Raw genomic sequence first — 23,352 nt, 5'->3', positions numbered from 1 at the left:
TAGGTAATTACGTGTATATTTTTGTTCATTAAAACCATGGCCCTTTTTTCAAAGACTATACATTATTACCTTAATTTGTAAGTGATTTTGGGAGGTAACACTTTCCAGCACTACACTGTTGTCACATATGGGTTCATGTAAAACCCTGGACTCACCATTAGCCATGCTTCTGCCTGCCAGTTCTTTTTATTGTAGCTCTGGTTATGAGCAATGTTGCAGCAGAATAAAGCCACTGTAATAATGCCAGAGAAAAATTCACTTTGTTCAATGCAACATTGCGTTTAACAGGTTAAAAGGTTAAAATTTGTTCTGTTGAGCAAAATCAGCGAAATTATAAATGCGGCAACAAAAAGCAGTGACCCCCACTTCCCCAGGCTCCATTCCATTGCTGACCAGAGGATGAAAGCCATGATTTCCTAATTCCTCAGAAAAGGGAGTTGCAGCACACTGATCTCCCGCAGGGGACGCCCATTCTTTAAATCATCAAGACAGAGGCTCAAAATTGCAAGTGGGTGCTAGATGGCCAGCAGAAGGCTGGAGAACTCTTTATATCTTTTCTGCAAGGTGTGTGTGACCTTGGTCCTCTGTTGCCTTTTTGCTGTCCTGCATGGATCCTTTGTACCTGGATGTCCACATGGGTGAGTTGGGTCTTCCACCCGCCGCTTTAAAAATGTCCTGCCCGATTTTGTTATAGGCTGAGAAATCATAGATGTTCAAATCTGAGGCAGATCCTCAGAGTTGAGTTTTCAACAGGCTCCTTTTGTATGGTACTATTATTTTTGTTATCGACTTTATTTTGCTGCTACCCTTCGCCATCCCAGTGCTTCATTGCAGCCCCTTGGTTATTTCTTTTGTTTTAGTTATGCTTTTAGTTATATATGTTGTACATTTGTGTGTCTGCCTATATTTTGTGCTGTCTTTGTGTGTCAATGTTCTTACAGCTTCTGAAAGGTCCTCATGAAGCACATTTAATTTAGGTCATACAGCTTATATAGGAAAATGTTAATTATTATGTGATAAAAAAAAAAACGTGATTGTGTGTAATTGACAGTGTACAGTTTTTATACATTTAGTAAAAAGATTTTTGGAGGTAATGTCAATTACACACCAGCACTACATCATTGGATGTGTGTAAAAGGTGGCTTTCACCATTTCACCAAGGTTCTGTCTTAGTTTTGTATATCAGCTTTTTTTTCTTTTTCTTTTTTGAAGTCTAAATTACTCTTTTTACGTGACATTTGACACTGCTTCCTTTTCCATTTCATGCTGTGCGCAACAATGAATACTGATACTACTGATACTAGTTGTTTTCTTGATTGAAAACTCACAGCGACTCAAATGTCCTCATGAAGAAAGAAGCAAAAATAAGTTAAGTTGTATATGGGTCAATGGTTACATGGGACGAAACAATTTCATATAAAAAAATGATCACATCTTGATCATGTGTTTAAGTGTTACTAATCGGCATTGTCCATACACATAAGTTTAATTTCTGTATCTGTGTTAAAAAAAAATATTCTGTAAAATCAGGAACATTTTGTTGTGAAAAATTATAGAAACATAATGCATTTTCAGTTACAAAGCAGGTGTTGAAAATGTATTATGAAATATTGAAACTGCCTTTTCACAATCAAAAAACCTGTGTATGTGTGTGTCTGTGTGTGTGTGTGTGTGTGTGTGCATGCTTGTGTAAAATATGCAAACGGCTGTACAGCTGGCTGGGTGACAGATGGTCACTGTTCGTGATGATGCTTTTAAAGGCCATTGCCATGACATTAATATGATATCCCTTACAATAATTCATGACATTTTAGGAATATCTGAAATGTGAGAATCAAGGCCCACCACAGAAAGAAAAAAGTTACATCAAAGACCCACAGTGTGCATGCATGGCCATGTCTTATGAAAACCTGATGCTGGCGTTTATAGAGCAGATTTTTACCATTGCACTATTGTGCATTTATCTCACAAACCTTGCTCTTTATATTTCAATCCCTCTTTTAGTGTGTGTGTGTGTGTGTGTGTTTGTTGCATTAAAAGTTTTCAAGACGTCATGTGCTGTTCATTCTGCAGCACGATACTTCTCCTCATTCAAATCCGCACACACCGATTTTGAACATGCTCAGGACTGCATCTTATGGAATATAAGATAAGGTAAGGCATATAGTTAAGACAATAAGAAAGACTTACATAACAAACACATAAAATAGTACATTTTATGGAGATATGGCACATATATCGAGAACAGTTTATTTTGAGTTTAGAGTCTGGGTGGCTCTTGGATAAAAGTTTTTTTTGGCGGCTTGTCCTGGTTCTCCTGATGGCCAGAGCTGGAAGTGGCAGTGACTGGGGTGTAATTGGTTCTTTGTGAGGTGTAAATTTGTTTCAGGGTGGGGAGGGGGCAGCCAATTGTTTTTTCCGGTGACCTGATGACCTTGCCTTCCTTCGTGAGGGAGCGCAGCTGCCGCACCACACACACAGTCTGTACACAAATAGTGGTAAAACGTGGTAAAAGGCGAGGAGCAGACTCTGTTTCCTGAGAATTCTCAGAAAGTACAATCTCTGCTGCGCCTTCTTCAGCAGCTCCTTGCTGTTGGCGCTCCAGGTCAGGTCATCCTCCAGCTCAATGCCCAGGAACCTGAACACTGGGACCCTCTCCACAGACGCCCCGCCAATGATGAGCGGCTGGATGTCACTTTTATTTCTCCTGTAGTCAACAAAAAGCTGCTTTGTCTTTGTGGTGTTTAGGATCAGGTTGTTCTGACAGCCGTTCAACCTCCTTTCTGTGTGGCAGCTTTGCCCGAGATTTTAAGCTCTTGTTACTGGGGTGTGAGGGGACGCAGTCATTCGTGTAGAGGGTATGACGTGGAGAGGAGCGGGCTGAGGCTGAAGGCAGGTGTGGTGTTGGGACCCAGCCTGACCCTCCGGGAGAAACCTGACAGAAAATGTCCAGTGTCCAGCGGCAGGTGAGTGATGGAGCTCCCAGATCTGCCAGTTTGGACACCAGTCGTCATGGGGGGATGGTACTGAACGCAGAGATGAAGTCTAGTGTCGCTCACATGCTCCTTCAGCAGGCTTCTCCAATATTTCATTTGATAACACAACTCTCACACATAGTTAAAACCCCATGCAGCACAGAACCAGTTACAAACTCGCGGACCTGCAGACAGAAGCTTACATATTTCTACACACCTGTTCTGCAGTGTGGCCACATTGGGATGCCATAGGTTGCCATAAATGCCATAAAAGTAGCATATTGCTAAACCAAGGAGAAAATAGACAATGCCGTGTGTGGTTGGGCAGATGGTAATGGAGTCAGATGTGTCTCACATCTAAAATGTCTCAGTAGTTTTGTGCTCCAAAAAGATAATTAGTGGCTGCAGTCTGAAGTACCATACCTGAAGGGGGGCAGCCGATGGCAGAAGATTCAGATTGTGTCGGAGCCCTGCAACCTTTTTCTCTCAACTCCTTGGCCATGGAGTGCAAGTGGTTTCTTCACCACAACATCTGGACCAGGCACAGCGATGCTTTAAAAGAGACCATGACTGGTCGTCCTATGATTTTGTCAAATGACGTGATAATTTGCGATGCGCTTAAGAGGGGTTGGAATAAGATTCGGTTCTATGAGACCTACAGCCTTGAAGAGGTGCAGAGGTGTCAGAACTCTGCAAGCTGGGGTTCGCTTCAAACGTTATCTTGCTCTACTTGTATAGTGAAGCATCTATCGATCTGACTGGAGGGAAAAAGTGGATTGGATTTGGATTGGATGTCAAAGAGGTTTGCGCAGGACTTCCTTGGGCAGTTCTGTCTTATGCGGTTAGGGCTATATAAATCTGTGAGGTTTGTGAAATCAGAGTTCAAATCTGAATGTTGGAATATCTTTTTTGTTTGGGGAAGAAGACTAAGAGGGTGGGGGTGTTTTGGCCTGTGTTTGTGTCTATTATAATTATTTTTTTTTTCATAAAAATACAATCAAGAACAAATGGACAGTTTGAATGGCCTAATTTTACAGATGTTCGTATGTATACACACACACACACACACACACACATATTAAATATATTTTCTTACACATAAAATTATATAGATATTTAATTATTGTGGACACCATCCTGCACAATCATGAGTGTTTTGATGAATGTTTATGCTCCCAACTTTAACATTGCCCACTCTCTCACTGGAGAAAAATTATCATACTTATTCATTCAAATTATCATAATAATTTATAAGTACTTATCATACTTATAAACATCAGCCCATCTGTTTTTATGCATTATGTTTTAGAAGAAAACACGTTTGTGTCTTCAGGGACAGCAGAGCTTTCTGTTTTTCTTTGCCTCCTTTGTTTGAAATGCACAGATCTATTATTTATGAGTTGTTCTGTGGTTGCCTGTGATTTAAGCAAATGACCGTCAGCAAGTGCTGGAACGTTGCAATGAATGGACCCTGGAACAAGATTTGTGGACAAGAAACAATCTGCAGTCCCTTAACCTTACGCCTAGTTATAACCATAACTACTAATGAGTGCCACTGAGCAAAGCACCGTCCCCACACACTGCTCCCCGAGCGCATGTCATGCCTGCCCACTGATCACCAAGACACATTTCGTTGTGCCAGCACGTGCTGTGCTGCTGTGTATCACAATGACAATCACTTCACTTTCACTAATAAGGACTAATATACTATTTAAAACAGGGTTTTAAAGAGTTATATATTCACTCATTCTACCCTAGTTCATTGCAATCAACTTGATACATGCATTTCTACGTCATTTGTTATGTCACTTGTACTGGCTTTCTGTTCATATAAATCATGTCTTTAATGTGTCATGACACATTTACCCAGAGACGAGACACAGGCACTTGACATATTGAAAAGGTGATGTTTCCATCAGTATGAGGTGGCCTGTGAGCTCCTAAGAAACCCAGGGTGACTAAGCAACTTAAGACTGCTCCTTTACCGGCTAATGTTCAGGAGAACCGGGGAGAACCATGGTGTGGATGACAGGTTGCTGCCTGTCTAGAGTCTGCTATGGACCATAACACATAACATTATTGTCCTGCTTCTTTGAATGCTTATACTTCTTTCTTCAGTCAAATTCCAACAGTGTATTCATGGGAAAATCTTGACTTCTGAAGTTGTTCTGTTCCACGCATCTCTGGGCTGCAGTGCCATTGATTGGTTAAGTGTGTGACAGTGATTGGGTCTGACGGCTCACCATGTACACCAGCTGAGTGGTCCTGAGAGGCCGACTGTGCGTCCAATAACGGGGCTCTGAGGCGCCGTTGAGTGCTCACACACATCACAGGTCCGCCCCACGCTCGACGCAGAACTTCCGCTTACGCACACGCGCACACACTAAATCCCTCTCCCCAACCCGCACTAAATACACACACACGATGCACAAAACACAGAAGCTTTCTGTCAGTGATTCTGTTTGAGTTTAAGTGTTCCTGAAGCCCATTTAAAATGCTTTACAACATTTTAAAACAGCATATTTAGTCACTGTTGAAATCTTACCATCAACCCTTCGGCCCTGTCAACTCTGACAGTCAGACAAACATCCGTTTTCTCTCGATCTGCCTGCGCAGACAGGTTCAGGTGGCATGGAGGTTTGTGTGTTTCTCCATGTCATGATCATGTGGTCACGTTGGTGAGAAAGGCGGGCAGCGGCGTGGGTTAGGGGGCTGTTCATAATCCTGTCCAGATGGCAAGGCATTTTATGTTCAAGACATTGGAATGCTTTGCTGAATGAATTTGTAATATCTGCATAGACTCAACAAGTTGGAAAGACAAGTGATCTCACAGAGGAATAAAGGAATAAAGACATGATGAGACACGTTATAGCTGTAATTTATTGATCAATTAGCAGATTATCTATTAAAAATAATATTTCTCTTACTCTTGAGTGAGGGAACGTGAACACACACTCCCTCAGTGCTACTATAGTTGTTTGCAATGGCTTCACAGAATGTAAGGTTTCTCTAAAGGATTTAGTTAAACTTACCTGAAATAATTAGAACAGAATGAGGTTGTTGGTTCGAATCCTGCCACCAAGGTGCCACTGAGCAAAGCAGCGTCCCAAAACACTTCTCCCAGGGTGCCTGTCATGGCTGCCCACAGCTCACAATTGGTGATGGGTCAAATGCAGAGTTTTGAGTGCTGTGTATCACATAAAACAAATAATCACTTTCACTTTGTCACACCTATCTTTTTGATGTCTTCATCAGTGGATGTTTTTGATTTTGTACAGGTTATCACTAATATGATGCAGATGACGCACACAGATATCTGCATTTGAAGCCACAATGTTTGTATGTTCTCAGATTCAATAGTAAAACTTACGACTTTCACAATTTGGATTCACTTCATTTTGCAAGATCTTTGACTGGTGGGTGCGCCATGTAATGGACTGGTTCCCAACCCAGATGTGGATTAACTGGTTAAGTGAACGTGAAGTGATTGTCATTGTGAAACACTGCAGCACAGCACACGGTAACACAATGAAATGTGTCTTCTGCATTTAACCCATCACCCTTGGTGAGCACTGGGCAGCCTTGACAGGCGCCCGGGGAGCAGCGTGTGGTGACGGTGCTTTGCTCAGTGGCACATCAGTGGCACCTCGGTTAATCAGGATTCGAACTGGCAACCTTCTGATTACGGGGCCGCTTCCTTGACCCCTAGGCCACCCGGTAATTGATAGCGAGTCCTGGGAATTCCAGTGTCCCAGGGTGGGCTCAGACACCAACCACCCTGATATGTACTAAATGGTTATGGGTAGCTAGTGAGTGAGTGAGAATAAATTGCTGAAGCTGTGTAAACTGGTCTGGGTGGGGTAAATTCAGTAGCTAGCCTAGGTAAGGAGAGTTCATACAAGAAATTAGCCTGGGTGAAATAAGTTCAAACTTAAACACAGTGCAAATGCAGAGGACGCGGGCAGTGGTGGCCTAGCGGTTAAGGAAGCGGCCCCATAATCAGAAGGTTGCTGGTTCGAATCCCAATCTGCCAAGGTGCCACTGAGGTGCCACTGAGCAAAGCACCGTCCCCACACACTGCTCCCCGGGCGCCTGTCATGGCTGCCCACTGCTCACTCAGGGTGATGGGTTAAATGCAGAGGACAAATTTCACTGTGTGCACTGTGTGCTGCGCTGCTGTGTATCACGTGTGACAATCACTTCACTTTCATCTTTCATCATCTTTCATCTTTCAATTCATGTAATTCATGCTCTTCGCATGAATAATTTGACCAGTGTAGGGTTGTAGTAGCCTAGCGGGTAAAACACTCGCTTATGAACCTGAAGACCCAGGTTCAAATCCCACTTACTACCATTGTGTCCCTGAGCAAGACACTTAACCCTAAGTTGCTCCAGGGGGACTGTCCCTGTAACTACTGATTGTATGTCACTCTGGATAAGGGCGTCTGATAAATGCTGTAAATGTAAATGTAAATGTAGTACAATAGCAGTACATTGTGCCATTTATTTAGGGGGCAGTGGTAGTCTAGCTGTTAAGGAAGCGGCCCCATAGTCAGACCCCCGATCCGCCAAGGTGCCATTGAGGTGCCACTGAGTCAATCACCGTCCCGACACACTGCTCCCCGGTCACCTGTCACGGCTGCCCACTGCACACCAAGGGTGATGGTTAAAAGCAGAGGACACATTTCATTGTGTCACTGTGTGCTGTGCTGGTAGTAGCCTAGCGGGTAACACACTCGCCCATGAACCAGAAGACCCAGGTTCAAATCCCACTTACTACCAATGTGTCCCTGTAACTACTGATTGTAAGTCACTCTGGATAAATGCTGTAAATGTAAATGTAATTGAAGTCGAAGGACCGCCTGAGCAAAGGTCCCCTTCCGTCTTGCGTTCTTGCTCCTTGCCCTCTCCCTATCTGACGGTAGACACAGGGAACACCAGAGTATTGAAAACCTCAGTGTAATCTGTGCTTTCAACAGCAGGATATAATAGCACACACAAGATGAAAGAAAATACATCGTTTAGAATAGACGTTTGATGTTGACATAAAAAGATCTGAATGGGACAAAAGTTAACAATTGTTTAAATAGAAATACTGCCATTGTTCTCCACTGCTATGGCTACAGTTTATAACATTTCTTTGGGCCCTGGAAACGGTTGTCATGCTTTGCGAACGTTTTGAAAGGGCCTGGCACCTACGTATTCTCCTGTAGAAAAAACTCAAGCCAGCTGCGTAGCCAGGCCATAACTGCCAGGTTGCAGAGGTCCAAATACTGCCTGTTTTTTTTTTTTTTTTTTCTTGCTCAATGGCCATCGACCTGCCACTACGCAGATGATTCAACGTTACTTAGCAATGTTGTCATAATACCCCCACCTCCGTCAGCCATCTCTGCCAGGGTGTTAACATGCACGAAAACCCTGTTGAGCTTCCTGGGAAAAAGTAAATGTCCTGCTTTAGTCTAACAGGGTGAGGACTTACACAGACCTTCTCACATGCATGTAAAGCCAGTTTTGTCATTTTATGAGTGAGTTAGCATGCAGTGGAGCATCTGAGCATGTCCTGGTTCCCTCAGAAGAAAGCACCGCATTGATAGAAGAAGTCAGTCCATAGTTAAAATCTTTTTTCTCTCAAGGTATGCACAGAACCAAATGTAACCCTAATGCATAATGGTGCGTGTTTTGGACATTTCTGCTGGGAATTGTAACTGAAAACAATGGCTATTGCATGTGAAAGTAGCCCTATAAATTAATTTGTTAGATTTAATATTTTCGTTCCATAAACAATCCTATTTTTGATGATTCATGGTTATTTTTTTGGTTATTAAACCTTAATCCACCAGTACATTTATGCATTTAATTTATGCATTTAAAAGTACATCTTAAAACTGCAAGTGATAATGGTGGCGGTCAGGTGACACTAGCTAGCTGCCACTGTTACTGTTCAATTAACCCTGGTCACCAGCACTACTGTGGTGTTGTGTTAATCAGTCTCATGTTGCTTCCACCTTTCCCACTGCTTACAGGGGACTTTTGGCCTCCTGTTACCCACACTGAGCCACACTGATGTCTTCAAATGCAGCATTAGAAGAATGTGTCCCCTCTAATGATAATGTAACATGGAGGCCACCCTGTTGTGCAACAGAACAGAAAATAAGAAGGAAAGGTATTGCTTGTCATGTTCCGATGTTCTGTTGCTCACCTGAGAGACTGGCTCATCTTAAAAAAAATGAAGTAATCTGTCACTTCTAATATTTTAGCATTGGCGTAATGTTAATAATCCAAATAGACCTGCTGTCAGTAGCATTAGAGTAAAGAGAAAAAAAACAATTTACTCATAAGCATAAATTAGACAGCTTTGTTTAAAAGAGCAAACAATTTTTTTAACTACTGTAAAAAAAAAAACTGCAGCTACAGTTTACTTGTTTCAGTGTGGTGAGATGTGAAATGTATTGTGATCTCTGTTGGTATTCAACCAGGGAATAAAGCCAGAGACTCTGATCTCTCTTTTCATATTCATCTTTCGGTCTCATGTCTTTATTAAATATCTTTAATACACAGCAAAAACAAATTTGTAATGGCGGCGCAGGACAAGAAAGACGCAATTCCAACACAAAATAGGGATTTAATGACAAAACAGGAAAAACGCGACAAGAGGACTACAGACATTCAGGATACATTTATACAATCAGGGGCGATCAGGAATCAGTCTCATGTTCAGGAACACAGTGGACACCAAAACACAGGAAAACCTGTGTGTCAGGAGTGTCAGGAGCAGTTTGGGTCTTTTGGGGGGGACTGTACATGTAAGCTGCTTAATAAATAGGAAAAAAACACTGTAACTGCCTCACTTCAGAAGCAGATGGACGGAGATGGAAGAGTCTTCTCATCATTTGTTATTCATATCAGTTCTCTGCAGCAGGTCGAGCTTCAGCATTATTGCGTTAAAGAAGCTCGGCCTCCTAGATAAACAGCGTGATTCATTACTGGATTTAAATAGTAGCCATTTAATTGAGACATAAAGTAAACGACACTTGAATGGATGTCAAATATTGGACTTGAGGAAATGTTTACTTCCTGAACGTGAGCCCATTGACGCCTTTGCTCTCTTAACTATTGACGACCCTTGACCCCAGGGACTGATTTACGTGGCACCGTTATCAACTGAGTTAGTTATTGCCTGATGTGTGTGCTCATGCACCTGCATCTGCAGAGTTTCTGTTGCTGGAGGAAACACAGTGTGTTCAGTTGCCTGGAGACTATTAAAATCTTCCTGTTTGGAGAGAATTACAGAATGGCCTCACAAAAGCTGCCTTCAGTGCAAAACAATCATAGTTTCAATTATTCATGATGTCATAACTGTTATCACTGTCTTCATTGAGAGGAATGTGGTCATTCTGCTTGAATAGTGGGCTGTAACATAATAGGAAAGGAAAAATGCATTTTGTATGTATATATTGTAGTGCAGTCTGTAAAGGGGCAGTGGGCAGTTGCCACCCCCAATGCTCACAAGGTGATGGGTTAAATGCAGAGGACACATCTTGAAGTGTACACTGTGTGTTGTGCTTTTGTATCACAATGACAAAAAAAATGACTTTCAGTATTTTAATTTTAATGGTTGCCAGGAACCCCTGCTTTCAAAATTTCCTTTTAGAATGATGGGTATGGGAGTTCATCCATCAGATGAGTTTGAGTCTATTCCAATTATGGTAATCCCTTCCCAGAATTACCCAGAAAGGCAGGTTAATGTCCTTCTAATGCAGAGCTGTGCTGCCTGTGACAGAAGCCAGTAGAAATATTTTCTCTTGATTGTACACTGAAAGGATTCTCTCATGATTGAGAGAGATCATCCTTCCCCGTTTCTCTCTTTCTCTGTTTGTATTAAGGGGTTTGGCGAACTTTTTCTGGCAGTAAAGTCGATTTTGTTGTGATCTTCACAGCCGCCTCTTGTCTGTCTGCTTTGCAGTAGTGAGGCTGAGTTTTGTCCATTCAGACGAGACGTCTGGACTGCATCTGTCAGCACGACAGTTTTTGAGGATCCAAATGCACACATTCTGCACAAATGTATTTGAATTACTCATCACTTCATATTAGCGAAACGTTTACAGCATTTATCAGACGCCCTTATCCAGAGCAATTTACAATCAGTAGTTACAGGGACAGTCCCCCCCTGGAGCAACTTAGGGTTAAGTGTCTTGCTCAGTGTCACGACTACGGACTTACGGGGGAAGGAAGCGCAGAGGTCTGGCATGCTGGGAACGGGGTTTTATTAATAAATAAACAATAAATACAACTAAACAGCGGCGCGGTGGAAAAAACAATTTAACTACAATAAAAAAAAAACACAAACTAACCCGTAGGCGTGTGGCGATTGCCAGAACTCAAAACACATATGAAACTAAACCAGGTCAAGTTCGTGCAGAGAGTCCACGAAAATGCCGGAGACCTAGAAGGGGCGGAAACATCCGGCATTTATGGGGCGTCAGGATTGGAGTCAGGTGTGGAGCATAGCTGCAGGCAATCCTGACACTCAGGGACACGATGGTAGTAAGTAGGATTTGAACCTGGGTCTTCTGGTTAATAGGCGAGTGTGTTACCCATTAGGTTACTACCATTTTTTTGCATTGTTATAGAAGATTATTGTTTTTTTTTTTTACTAAGCGTGATTTGCATTTACTATTCCACACAGCAAAAGATAACATTTTGCTCCTAATTTTAGGAGTGGCAAATAATCAAACCACATTTTCCCAACAGTGTTCTCTCCAAATACGTGACAAATGTTATAGATTGTTGAAACTTCCAAATACACAACCATTTTTCTGCAGAAATATCCACACCTATTTCTTTTACCCAGAAACATCATGTTGTATTCCTTTTCCTTTCCATTAGTTGATGATTTAAGGTTGATATTACTATTGTCACAGCCAATACACCTCCAGCCCACCAGAGAGCACCAGGCCAGACAGAGAGACGGCGACCCGGAAGCGGAAACGAGAGCGGGCAGCGTAGAGTATAAAAGTCAGATAACCCCGAGGAGACGCTGCCCGCTCTTTGAGTTGAATTTACTTCCATAGACGCCAGCCTTATTTTCCCACGCCCGACTGACTGATATCCATGACCATGACCTTTGCCTGTCCCCGACCTAGAACTTTGCCTGCCCCTCTTGTGACGACGATCTCTAATCGGATTCTCCAGTGTGACCACGACCTTCGCCCGCCATTGACCTTGAGTTTGCCTGCCCCCTTTTGCTAATACGATCTTCCCCGTTACCCCCCACGGAGCCAGAGTTCCCTCCCCACCGCACTGCGGCGCTTCCACGGCCACACTCCCGTCCCAGCTCACCTCCGGCCGCCTTATCACCATCCAAGCGCCTCCGGTCCTCCTCTCCCAGTACGACGACTACTCCACCCGCTCCAAGCATGCCTGCGAATGCGGCCCCGAACTCGGCCAGTGACAACTATATATTTCTTTATGTACACCCACAATAATATTGAATATACCAATTTGTTTCCAAATTTACATTAGGTTTCACTTCCTAAAATGGGGCTGGTTACATAATACGTATTTTTTTGGTTTATCTCCTGAAAGGTTTGGGCATTCATTTATAACCTTGGCGAACATGAAGGAAGCGAACATTTTACTAATGAATGTCCTTTCTGAAACATTTTAAACAGTAATAGCATGCATTGAATATGAAAACGTCACCTCTTACTCAACACATACGGGTGAGGGTAAGTTAGTGCAGACTGGCCTTCATAGTGGGCGCTGTGGGAACATATTTAAAAAAATACCGGAACCTTGCATTACTAATGAGGCTCTGAAAATGTTATGGAATTGGAATGAGTAGGTGCAATGCCCAGTTATTAATATCTAGGAATTTAGGGCAAGGAAACAAAGAGGACTTGATAAACAAGTAAACAATTTAGCTGTAAATGAATGTTGGATTAATTTTTAGTAGTTATTTTCCCTGCTGCATTGAATGTCAGGGTTTCCCCATCTGACAAATCCCACTTTGAAATTTGGTCTCATTGCTCGCAGGGCTGTAAAACTGACCCCAAAATCTCTCTGTTGGGGTCTGAAATCCTAGAAGTCCCTGAAAAGCCATGATGAAGAGAATTGAATTTGCACAGCCAAAGAGCAGCCCTTATTGCAGCAGTGGAGTCGGAGAAGCATTCACACATGCAGCTTGGCTAAATGAGGTTTTATTATAGTCACACATTAAACAAAAAAATATCGAAAATCCCCTAGCAGTTTTGTGGAATTTATTGATTTAATTTTAAAGAGATAAAAATAATATGAACACATGTCCATCAGTTGTTGGCCCTGGCCTCTATGTCAGTGTCTCATATTTATAGTGCAGCCGTAATCTGAAACTGCATAAATATTTGTCCAGCATTCAGCCGGGCTGGTAGCCTCTCCGAAACCCTATAGCTGCCCGGCCTCCCTGGTCCTGCCAGAGAAACTCTACCCAAGACTCCGTGGCCATTATTGATGGGCTAGTAAGTGTTACCGTTACAAGCCAATTACTCAGTGATTAAACTTTGATGAGCCGCTCAACAAATACGCGACCCACCCCCTCCTGACTCTCGCATTCACCTCAACCTTTCCATTGGCCGTGGGAGGTGTGAATGGCAGTGGCCACTGTAGGTTGGTTTAGGGGGGAAATGTGCCTTCAGTTCAAGAGGTAAAGAAGTCAAAAGGGGAGCGGCATGGCCTTGTGGTGACACAAGCGAATCTGGTGACCCGGGAAAGTGATATCACGCCGCTGAAGAGGAGGGAAAAAGAACTCAAGTGAGAAAGTGAGAGTGATGGGCGTAGTCACTGTTTCAGTGCTAGCAGACCATAAAGTTACATACAAAATTAAAATTCTGTATTTGCACACATTTGACAGGATCTTTATTTATAGTGATGAGACCAAATATCCTTAATAAATGTCCCAACCTCAAAAATGCAAATAAAGGTTCAATCAGATGTAATGTAAATTGATTAGCGTAAAGTCAGTCTTCCTAAATAAAATAATAGGGTCTGTGTGTTTTCATGAATACAACAAACTTGTGAGTGTGTGTGTGTGTGTGTGAGTGTGTGTGTTTGCACTCACATTCTTTAGTAATTGAGAAAGAGGGAAACAGGTTTTTCCTCAGCAGGAAGGATGTGTGTTGGTGGGAAGTCCTCTTGTGTGTATGAAACCATTGCATATAGCATATACCCCTTCCACCCCCCCACCCACACACACACACCACCAAGGGAAACTGTTCTGGCTGCTCAGAGGTGAGTTTGCTGTGATAAAAGACCACAAGAGATCTGTCCTTCCTAGGCCGTTTGTGCTGCATATACTCATTACATTACATTAAATCTGATTTGTTTTTCTAATCTTATTTCCTTATAGTGATTACCAACTGTCTTCACACCAGAAATATCTGTAAAGGGAGAATTGTTTGCTGACCGTCACTATAAATTGATGAAAAATGATTTTATACTTAGACGCTCACTGGCCTTAATCGCTTCGTCCTGTTATGCTTCCGGAACCCATCCCGGGTTGAATTATTAAATAAAATATTTGCTTTTGGAACAGCTATAGAGATATGTTGTTACATAAAGGTGGCTGCACATTTACAGTATGCAACAAATGGCATGTACTGATACTGATGATGTGCTCATTGTGTGTGTGTGTGTGTGTGTGTGTGTGAGAGAGAGAGAAAGAGAGAAAGCCAGGGCATGCACATTTGTTTCCATGCTTCTTATCTGTTCATTATAGCCACATTAGCATTATCATACACTGCTTTGCAAAAAAAAAAAAAGATAAAATAACAATTTAGTATTATGACATGTTCTGAGCGTGTTCTCATCACTTTGTTCACTGAAGTATATTTCAGAAAATCACTGCTCAAATTTTCTTTTTCTGAATACAGAATGGAAACACAGAGGTGTGTTTAGAATATTTGAATTTGAAAAGTTGTTAGAATGTTAATTGATCAAATGCAATATTATTATATTGCATATATATGATGTATTATAAAACATCAACTACCTAGCAGCACTTCTGCAACAATCACACTCCATTATGTTAGGCAGATTTTGCCACATTTGTTGTTGTGGCTACAAAATTCAAAGTCAAGAACTATCGTTTAAGATCCACACTGTGATGTCTAGGGGTTAGTTTGGGGTGAAATAAGTTGTGTCTCCTTTGAAAGACACATATCCCAGTATTGGCAGAGCAGTCATAAGCCTTAGCATCAGCTCTGTTGGCCGAAAGGCTGAAGTATGTATGGAGATTTATGACACCCCCCCCACGGCTTTAATGACCTTCCCCCATGGGCAGCAGCCTGCTGGGAATATAGAGCTGACTGATAAAGACCGGAGCAGGTGGAGCAGCACATTGTTTATGCCCGACTTTATGGAGACAAATGGCCTCCACCCTCCAGTCAGTCAGTGTAGGAGAGGAGACAGTGAAAAGGGTTTCCTCTCTGGGTCATAAAAATCGGCCCTGACTCATCAACTTGGACTTCAGACAGAAGCTGGGAGAGGAGGAGGAGGAGGAGCGGCAGTAACCGCTGAATGACGTTTTCCACTTTCTTAATAATACATATATATATATATATAGACGCACACAAACACACAAATAAAAAATCTTAGATGGGAAATGTTCATTTTAAGTAGCAGCTGGGGCATTTTCAAAACTTTCCTTAGAAAGCAATGTAATACTTCAATGTAAATGTAATACAGGTCGTCTGAAAGTTGAGACATGGCAATTGGACTTTCTTTCTTTAATGTAGAGACGTTTCATTCTGCATCCACAGAACTTTGTCAATCTTGATTGAAACGTCTCTACGTTAAATAAAGAAAGTACAGTTGCCATGATTCACCTGGATGACTGAGAATCTTCACTTCCACAGGTCGTTTTAAACAAAAGCATTGTTTAAAATGAAGTATGCAGACTTTCTACAGAGTGGATATGTAACTGAGTGGGAGTTAACCACTCCCTAAGACAGAGGATGTCAGCGTCAGTTTCCCCCGGATCCATCTGTTATTAGAGACCGTGACATTTACTTATCCTTCTGCCATGATACCTTTCTGGCATCTGCAGCTCAGTACTTTTTTTTTTTTACTTTACTTGTTATAGAAAAGTTTTTTAGTTTGTTTTTGTCAAATTCCTATACTGCCACCTCAGCATAGCTTGAACTTGATTTATTCATAAATGTGCATATTAACTGCAGCGGACCGATGTGTGGACCATGATTTTTAGAAATAAGCACAATATAAAATACTCTGAAAGTTGAGGTCCATTAAAAGCCGCCGATGGTGATGAACATCTTAGAGACTCTTTAAATATTTCCTTAGACACAGCATGGACATGGGGAGTGAGAGATGAGGGCACTTGTCTGGCTATTTAAAGTCCAGCTTTCCATTTGGTCAATGCCAGTCCTCCTGATGTCTAATTAAATTTAAATGCTAAAAAGCTGAGTTTTTCAGCAGGCCTGCTTTTAAAAGCACCACTGGGTTTGTGAAGCAGCCATTACACTCCTTCCTCATAATTTTTACAGGGGAAGTACCCGCCCCCTCCTATCTGAGTAAGACACACTAATGCACTAATGACTGAGAACATGAATATTGAACATGTTCATATTCCCTCACACACACATGCATAAACCTCTGGGACACTCACTCTCACACAGTGGTATTTTTGTAAGATCCATATTTATGCAATTTGACTCAACATTTGTGCATAAATAACCAACTTATTCTAATTTACAATACAATAAAACTTGTATTGCATGGTGCAGGCGTTAAGGGGTGGCAAGTCTATCATTTTTTTGTACCGTTTTTATATTTTATATACCGTCTTTATACCATTTATACCGTTTTTATTTAGGTCCTCACAAGGATAAAAAAAACAAGCATGGGTAGGTAATTGAGAACTGGTGGCTGTTTCTTTGCTGTGGAGGATCAGAATACAGATCTGACCCCAATCCACAAAGACAGACCGAAAACCAGACACTCATAGAAAGAGTCTATTAAGCGCGTGTGGGAGGGGGATCAGACATGTAGGAGAGAAAGGTGTTGCTCACGTTGTGTCTGTATATGTGACTCATGGGCACTGTGGGCTGCATGTTGGGTGTTTAGTCGCGTGGTTTTGCAGGTTAGACCCGGCTTTGACTCTTCACCTGGACACATTGCATACATTTCTGTGTTCCGTTTAAATAAACAATAGGTCATAACTCTTTCATCAAAAACTAGATTCAGCCTTATTACAGGAATACAGCAAGGTTTACACAATTGTGGTGAATATACAATTATTTCCAATCTCCACCAACAGTGTAGGTAAGCATTTGTCATCTGTCAGTCAGTAGTATCAAACTTGTATTTGTGAACAGTCTTCACAATGGAAAATGCCTCAAATTCACAACCAAACTATTTTCCAATGGTGGTTGCACCTGCTGTTGCTACAGGTCACAGGCTTATTGGTTGCCACATCACTCAAGAGGCACCAAACCCTTTGCATTCCATATCCTTACACCCCAACAAGATCTAAAGATACTGTGAGGACTTTCACTCTGACCACAATATATTTCTTATTCTAATACATCAGCGTTACATCTGCAAGCAATTTGATTGAAATGCAAATTACAGCACCTGTGGCCTCGATAAAGACTGAACACACACACACACACACACACACACACACACACACACTAATTTCTAGTTAACATTTCAACATTTTGACACATGGCCATTTCTCACAATGCTTGTTTATTAAGAAGACACCAGTCCAGAAGAACCACACACCCTGAACAGGTTCTACATATGATGTTAACGTGCAGAATTCAAAATAATGTGTGTGTGTATTCAGTCCATCCTACATTTCACAAGGCAGTGCATAGAATACATTTTTTGTCAAAGGAATGTTATGATACTTTTAGAATACATTGAAAGTAATGTTAATGTTGATATTGGACTCTTGCTGATGCTTACATGTCAATCACGAACAGCAGTGTGTTGTCCAGGGATGTTCTGATTTGGGCCTAAATTGGGGAAATTTGAGTGACAATTGCATTGAATTAGTCCTAAAACTCACATGTATGAAAGTGAATATATTCATGTGCTCAGTATTAAGAACAGTGCCACCTCTTCTTTTGCCCAACTCTGATTATGGCACAAATTTACATTAATGAGACAGTCAAACCTCTTTTTGAGACAGCAGCAAAAAAAACAGACACTGAAATCTTAACACCTTCTGCCGGATGTCACACTTGCAGCTGATTAAAAAAAATACTGATAGGGCTCTTTCACACCTGCAGGCTATTTTTGGAAAAGTCAGTGATGTTTGCATGTATTGCATTGCTTGAGCGTATGTGTGTCCTTTTTATATGAGCTGACAAAGGTAGGGATGCAGAATGTCTCCAAACAATTGTCTTTGCCGAAAACAAATGCTCCAAATAAAACAGCAAATGAGCATGTTTAGATTTAGTAGACAAATAGATAAGTAATGAAAAAAATGTAATGTTATGTAGTTATTCTAATAAAGATTCCCTTTAGTGTCAGTGTGTCAGAAACGGCCTGCTATGTCTGGTGTCCTATGTGTGTTTCTGGGTAAATTAAAGCGCCTCCGTCCACTGCTCTCCATCCTGCACATGCTTGCATGGAGTGGCAGTAAATTATTTAAATGGCCTGTGAGAGTACGGGTTTCCTGATTGGCTGAGGGAAGGGTGTCTGATATCCTATAGGCCAGGTGGGATTCATTAGAGGCTGCTCATTGTAATGCTGTGGTTAGGTGCAGAGGGAAACAGAGAGTTTATGAAAAACAGGCTGAGACCACTGTGGTTTGGAGAGAATGTTGGAGATGGTGTGTGTGTGTGTGTGTGTAGATATCAGACACCACAAGAACTGACAGAGTGGGTGAGAAAGAGAAACCAACAGAAGTGAAAGAGAGGCAGAGGAAATTAAAAAAACTGCAGTATTCTGACCTTGAAAAATGCTCACTAACACATACATTCTACACAAACTATGTTGCAGAACAGATCTGAGAGTGTGTGTGCCTGCTATACCCTGTACATTGGGAACAGAAGGTTCCCTGCAAGGTTAGGAAGAAGAAATGACAGACAACACCTACTTTGTGGTGACATTTCGCAGGTCCCCATGAGGCTAAAAACTTTTTTTCACCCAAAATTTACAAACTCTCTGTGCTCATTATGATACATATTACAGTAAAAACAGCATGTGAGAAATACTGAGTGGCATTGGTGATTCTAAGAATCTGAGATGTTAACAACACAACGTGGTAAAGCAACACCAGTCTGTCACTTCATCATCAATACATAATCTGGATCTCGACGGCTCCACGTGTTTACTGGGCGTCTGGGTTCCTGGCTTTCTTTCTGTAAAAAAGAGGAGTGGAGTTTGGTGTATAAAGTTGCCTCCTCACATAGAGCTTTGCAATATTGGGGTTGTTTATAATATACTTCACAAGTCAAAAGTTTGAACGCATCTACTCATTTTTTTTACATTAAAAGGACAAAACTGAAGACTTGAATCTATGAGGTTTACTTAGTTAACAATGTTTTCATATTTCAGGTTTCTTTTAAAGGTTTTCACACTCTTAGACAATGGGTGTGGTTAATATGTGGTGAAAATCTGCTCTGGTAGCTGTTTGGTTATCTACCCATGTGCCCACCATTGTAGGCTTCATAGAGGCCAGAGGTCAGAGAGGAGAAGTTCTGGCTAATTTTTCTCTCATCTGTCAGTCTCTCTCTCTCTCTCTCTCTCTCTCTCACACACACACACACACACACACACACACACACACAAACACACAAACAATCATATTATCTTCCCTGTTTGTTATTGCTTCAATCTTCATATGTTGCTTTTTGCTCTTCCTGGGTTTCAATCTTCAGGGTTCAGAGTTGCATTTCTCTCTAGGGTATCTCTTTATTTTTGTAATTTTTTTCTCTAATTGAAAGGCCAAACCAATACCAAACCACTCGATGACCAAGCTCAAGTTCTTTCAGTGATGGTGGGTTATTTGCAACCGAACAGGGGAAAGATCTGACTGAGTTTTGTCACACCTCTGTTTAAGGATGCTTGGTTGAAAGAAATTACTTCCTTTTTTTTTCCTAAAATTGCACTGGATCCAGTTGTTTGCACAGAACATGAAACATGAACTTCAGAGACTTTCTGGGTCAGCTCTCCATCGGGTGGGGGAAACATGCTGATGTGAAGTGTGATGTTGCAGGAAAAGCTCATCGGCCCTGTGTTGAAGGGACTGAGACCGACGTGGTCCATCAGCCTGTAGTGTGGAACCTGCACCCGCAGAGTACTACTGTCTGAGCGGCGAGTTAGTGCTGGGCAGTCTGCAGGCCCTGTCATCCTCCATGTTCTTTCACTCTGTACGTCACACATCTGGAAAAAACTACGCTACCTCATTTTCCCAGAGGATGGAGAAAAAACAGAAGAGAATATGACATTTTTCTTTTCTAAAAATTTGAAGAAATGTGTCATCTTTAACTTGTTCACCTGCTTAATTTAAGAGAGCTCAATGCTTTGCATGTCACTGTATCAGCTGCTTTTTAAAAATTAGCTTTCTTATGAGCTACACCATCCGCTTCTGGACATTTCTGGAACTGGAAACTGCTGAACTGCTGGAGGTGTGTGTGTATGTGTGTGTGTGTATGTGTGTGTAGCTCCTCACACATCCTGTGCGGTGTTACAACAGGAAACCACTTCACTCAGTGCTCATAGTCGCTGGCATTATGTTTTCTCTTTTGTTTTACGCTGCAGCAGCCCAATTACTGAATTTTACTGCTTGACCCCCCCAAAACTAGCCCACACCTGCCATAACTCTACACAAGTCACATATTCACAGCAGCAGTATTAACAGTTTGAACAGGTCTGCTCTGTGGCATGTGATGTAAGGGGGTAATAAAAGTTTGATATGCCAGGCATAGAACACACGTGGGAGGCCGGACTTGGCACTGGCTGTCCCAATGACGGAGCCAATCACTTTCCAATACTCTCAGCTCTAGACGAATGTTGGCTGGGAAACATCTGCTTCATGGACACCATAGACCACGGCTGGACGCTTGGTTCAGAGTGTTGTCTGCGATCAGGACTGATGAAGGACAGACCCTGATTGGATTAAAAAGAATCACATGGATTTGTGCGGCCTTGTCGCGCGGCATTGTCTGCTTCCTCCACACATCGGATATATTAGAGATTAAAGAGCTGGGACCAATATTCCCAAATCAACACATGAACTAGTTTTGACTGGCCGCAGCTGCACGCCATATTGCCCAGGCATTTGAAATTCGTTGCCAATTTGTTTACCGCAACCAGTGAGAAAAAAACAATAGCTGACGGCCATGATGAACAGCATGCCAATGGGTTATCTCAGCCTGTCCCTGATGCTGTACACAACGTTATCCCGTTAGAACAGATTCGGATTGGTCTGTTCAGCTGGCCAACCGAAGACAAACAGAAGAGCTGGTTGCTCCACCGCAACACTGGTGATGGTGGTTCTGGAACATGGCTTCTTCGCATGAACATAGATACATAAATACCATGCTGATGAGAGTTGAGTGTTGTGTCTTCACTGAGAGCTTAGAGATTTATGAGCACACCCGGGCAGCTCCACAATACTGCCTATTGGAAAATACAGTGGTAAACAACTACGAATGAACAATTTCATTGTTTTCACTTTAAACCCTTCAGGGGTGTGTAAGGAACTATGTGTTTTGTTGTTTATTCAATATTAATATTTAAAAGAAGTGTCCCTCAGGAATCACGGCTTAGACTTCTACTTCTTTAAGCACTCCTTTAGTAAAAGGGTAGCAGCCTGTTCCCTCCTCGAGCACAGAAAGAAAACGAGGTGAGCCTTACTGTGATGACAGGAGTGGAGCATCCATCTTACTGATAATTATGGAGACCACCCACTCACAAGTGATAGCCCCTTCGACCCGGGCAGCGGGTGTAGGGCTTACGCTGCAGTTATGACCACCCAGTGCCACGTCCTGGCCAACGCCGTGGAGAGAACAGTGGGTGAATAATTGATGTGGGCCTGGTGGCTGGTGACGGGACACAGCAGCTGGACACCAGCGGCCTCTACGCCACTGAAACCGAGATGGCTCGCCTTCGAAGAGCCCCGGGGGAAACCTGGAGAAAGGACACTGCGAGCGTAGTATCCCTTTACAGCTTTTCTGACCAGGGAACTGCTGCATGCTCATAGCCGAGCGGATCACAGAAAATTACTGCAATTCCTTGAGCTCCCAGTCTAATCGGAACCCTAATCCCACCAAACATGCAATTAAAAGTTACTCAGCATCTTACTAAAGCACAGATCATCGGAAGACACTTACCCCTGAGTGTCTCCGGGGGGGGGCATTTGTAGTAAAATGAGCTTGTTAGCACTATGGCCGTTTTGCTTTGAGCTCTGCACTCGCCCCTTCTGACCTGTTCACACGAGACATTTTCCGGAAGCCTCTTGGCTCCGTGCTGCAGCGTGAGTGCGGCAGACCTCGGGGTCATAGATCTTCATTAGCTGTTTGCTCTGTAAAGTCCCTGTCATCCCCGGGTCGGAGGTTGTGACCCCGGGCTCTTTCTGTGAGAAATGAGCAGTGTAAACAGGCCGATGACCTCTGTCTTCTCCTGCGAGTGGCATAACGGCCGAGGGCTGCTGCCTCACTGGTTGTAGTTCAGTTCAGGCAGCGAAGTTCATCGACAGTGGCGATTTTATTACAAATACTAAACAGGCTGAAGAAGCGTGGACCAATCAGGCAGACCCTCTGCCAGGAATTGTGAGTTCTGTGGGACATGCTTCTTCCTTGTGATTGATCAGAATCAAAATTGGCTGCAGGAGAGAATACACTGGGCCAGTGGTGGCCTAGCGGTTAAGGAAGTGGCCCCGTAATCAGAAGGTTGCCGGTTCGAATCCCGACCCGCCAAGGTACCACTTAGGTGCCACTGAGCAAAGCACCGTCCCCACACACTGCTCCCCGGGCGCCGGTCATGGCTGCCCACTGCTCACTCAGGGTGATGGACTAAATGCATAGGACAAATTTCTGGTCGATTGATTCTGGTCGATGGTGTCTCTCAAGCACAACAGTATAAAACAATAACAATATAGTCTAATATCTTATATTCAGATATATACAAATATACAAAAGTTTGGACACACCTACACATTCAATGTGTTTTCTTTATTTTCATGACAATTTACATTGGTAGATTCTCACTGAAGGCATCAGAACTATGAATGAAACCATTTCTGGTGACAACCTCTTTAAGCTCATTGAGAGAATGTCAAGAGTGTGCAAAGCAGTAATCAGAGTAAATATGTTCATAGTTTTTTTTTAGAGGGTGATGCCAAAGGGAAATAATTTATTCCTGT

General features: G+C 42.4%; 1 protein-coding gene across 4 annotated transcripts in view; it reads left to right on the top strand.

Annotated features, from left to right (window-relative positions):
- The first annotated feature begins 518 nt into the window (after nt 1–518).
- Nucleotides 519–23,352, top strand: part of rxraa (retinoid X receptor, alpha a) — a 124,676-nt gene continuing 101,842 nt past the window's right edge. For all 4 annotated transcript variants that reach the window (XM_028973466.1, XM_028973459.1, XM_028973461.1 and 1 more), the window contains exon 1: nt 519–638. In XM_028973466.1, coding sequence (XP_028829299.1) covers nt 608–638 — 31 coding nt within the window. In that variant the 5' untranslated portion in view covers nt 519–607. The remainder of the gene's footprint in view (nt 639–23,352) is intronic.

The sequence above is a fragment of the Denticeps clupeoides genome, chromosome 3 (genome assembly GCF_900700375.1).
Source record: "Denticeps clupeoides chromosome 3, fDenClu1.1, whole genome shotgun sequence".
Taxonomy (NCBI): domain Eukaryota; kingdom Metazoa; phylum Chordata; class Actinopteri; order Clupeiformes; family Denticipitidae; genus Denticeps; species Denticeps clupeoides.
The sequence above is the reverse complement of the archived record's forward strand: the minus strand, read 5'-3'. Positions and strand labels throughout refer to the sequence as shown.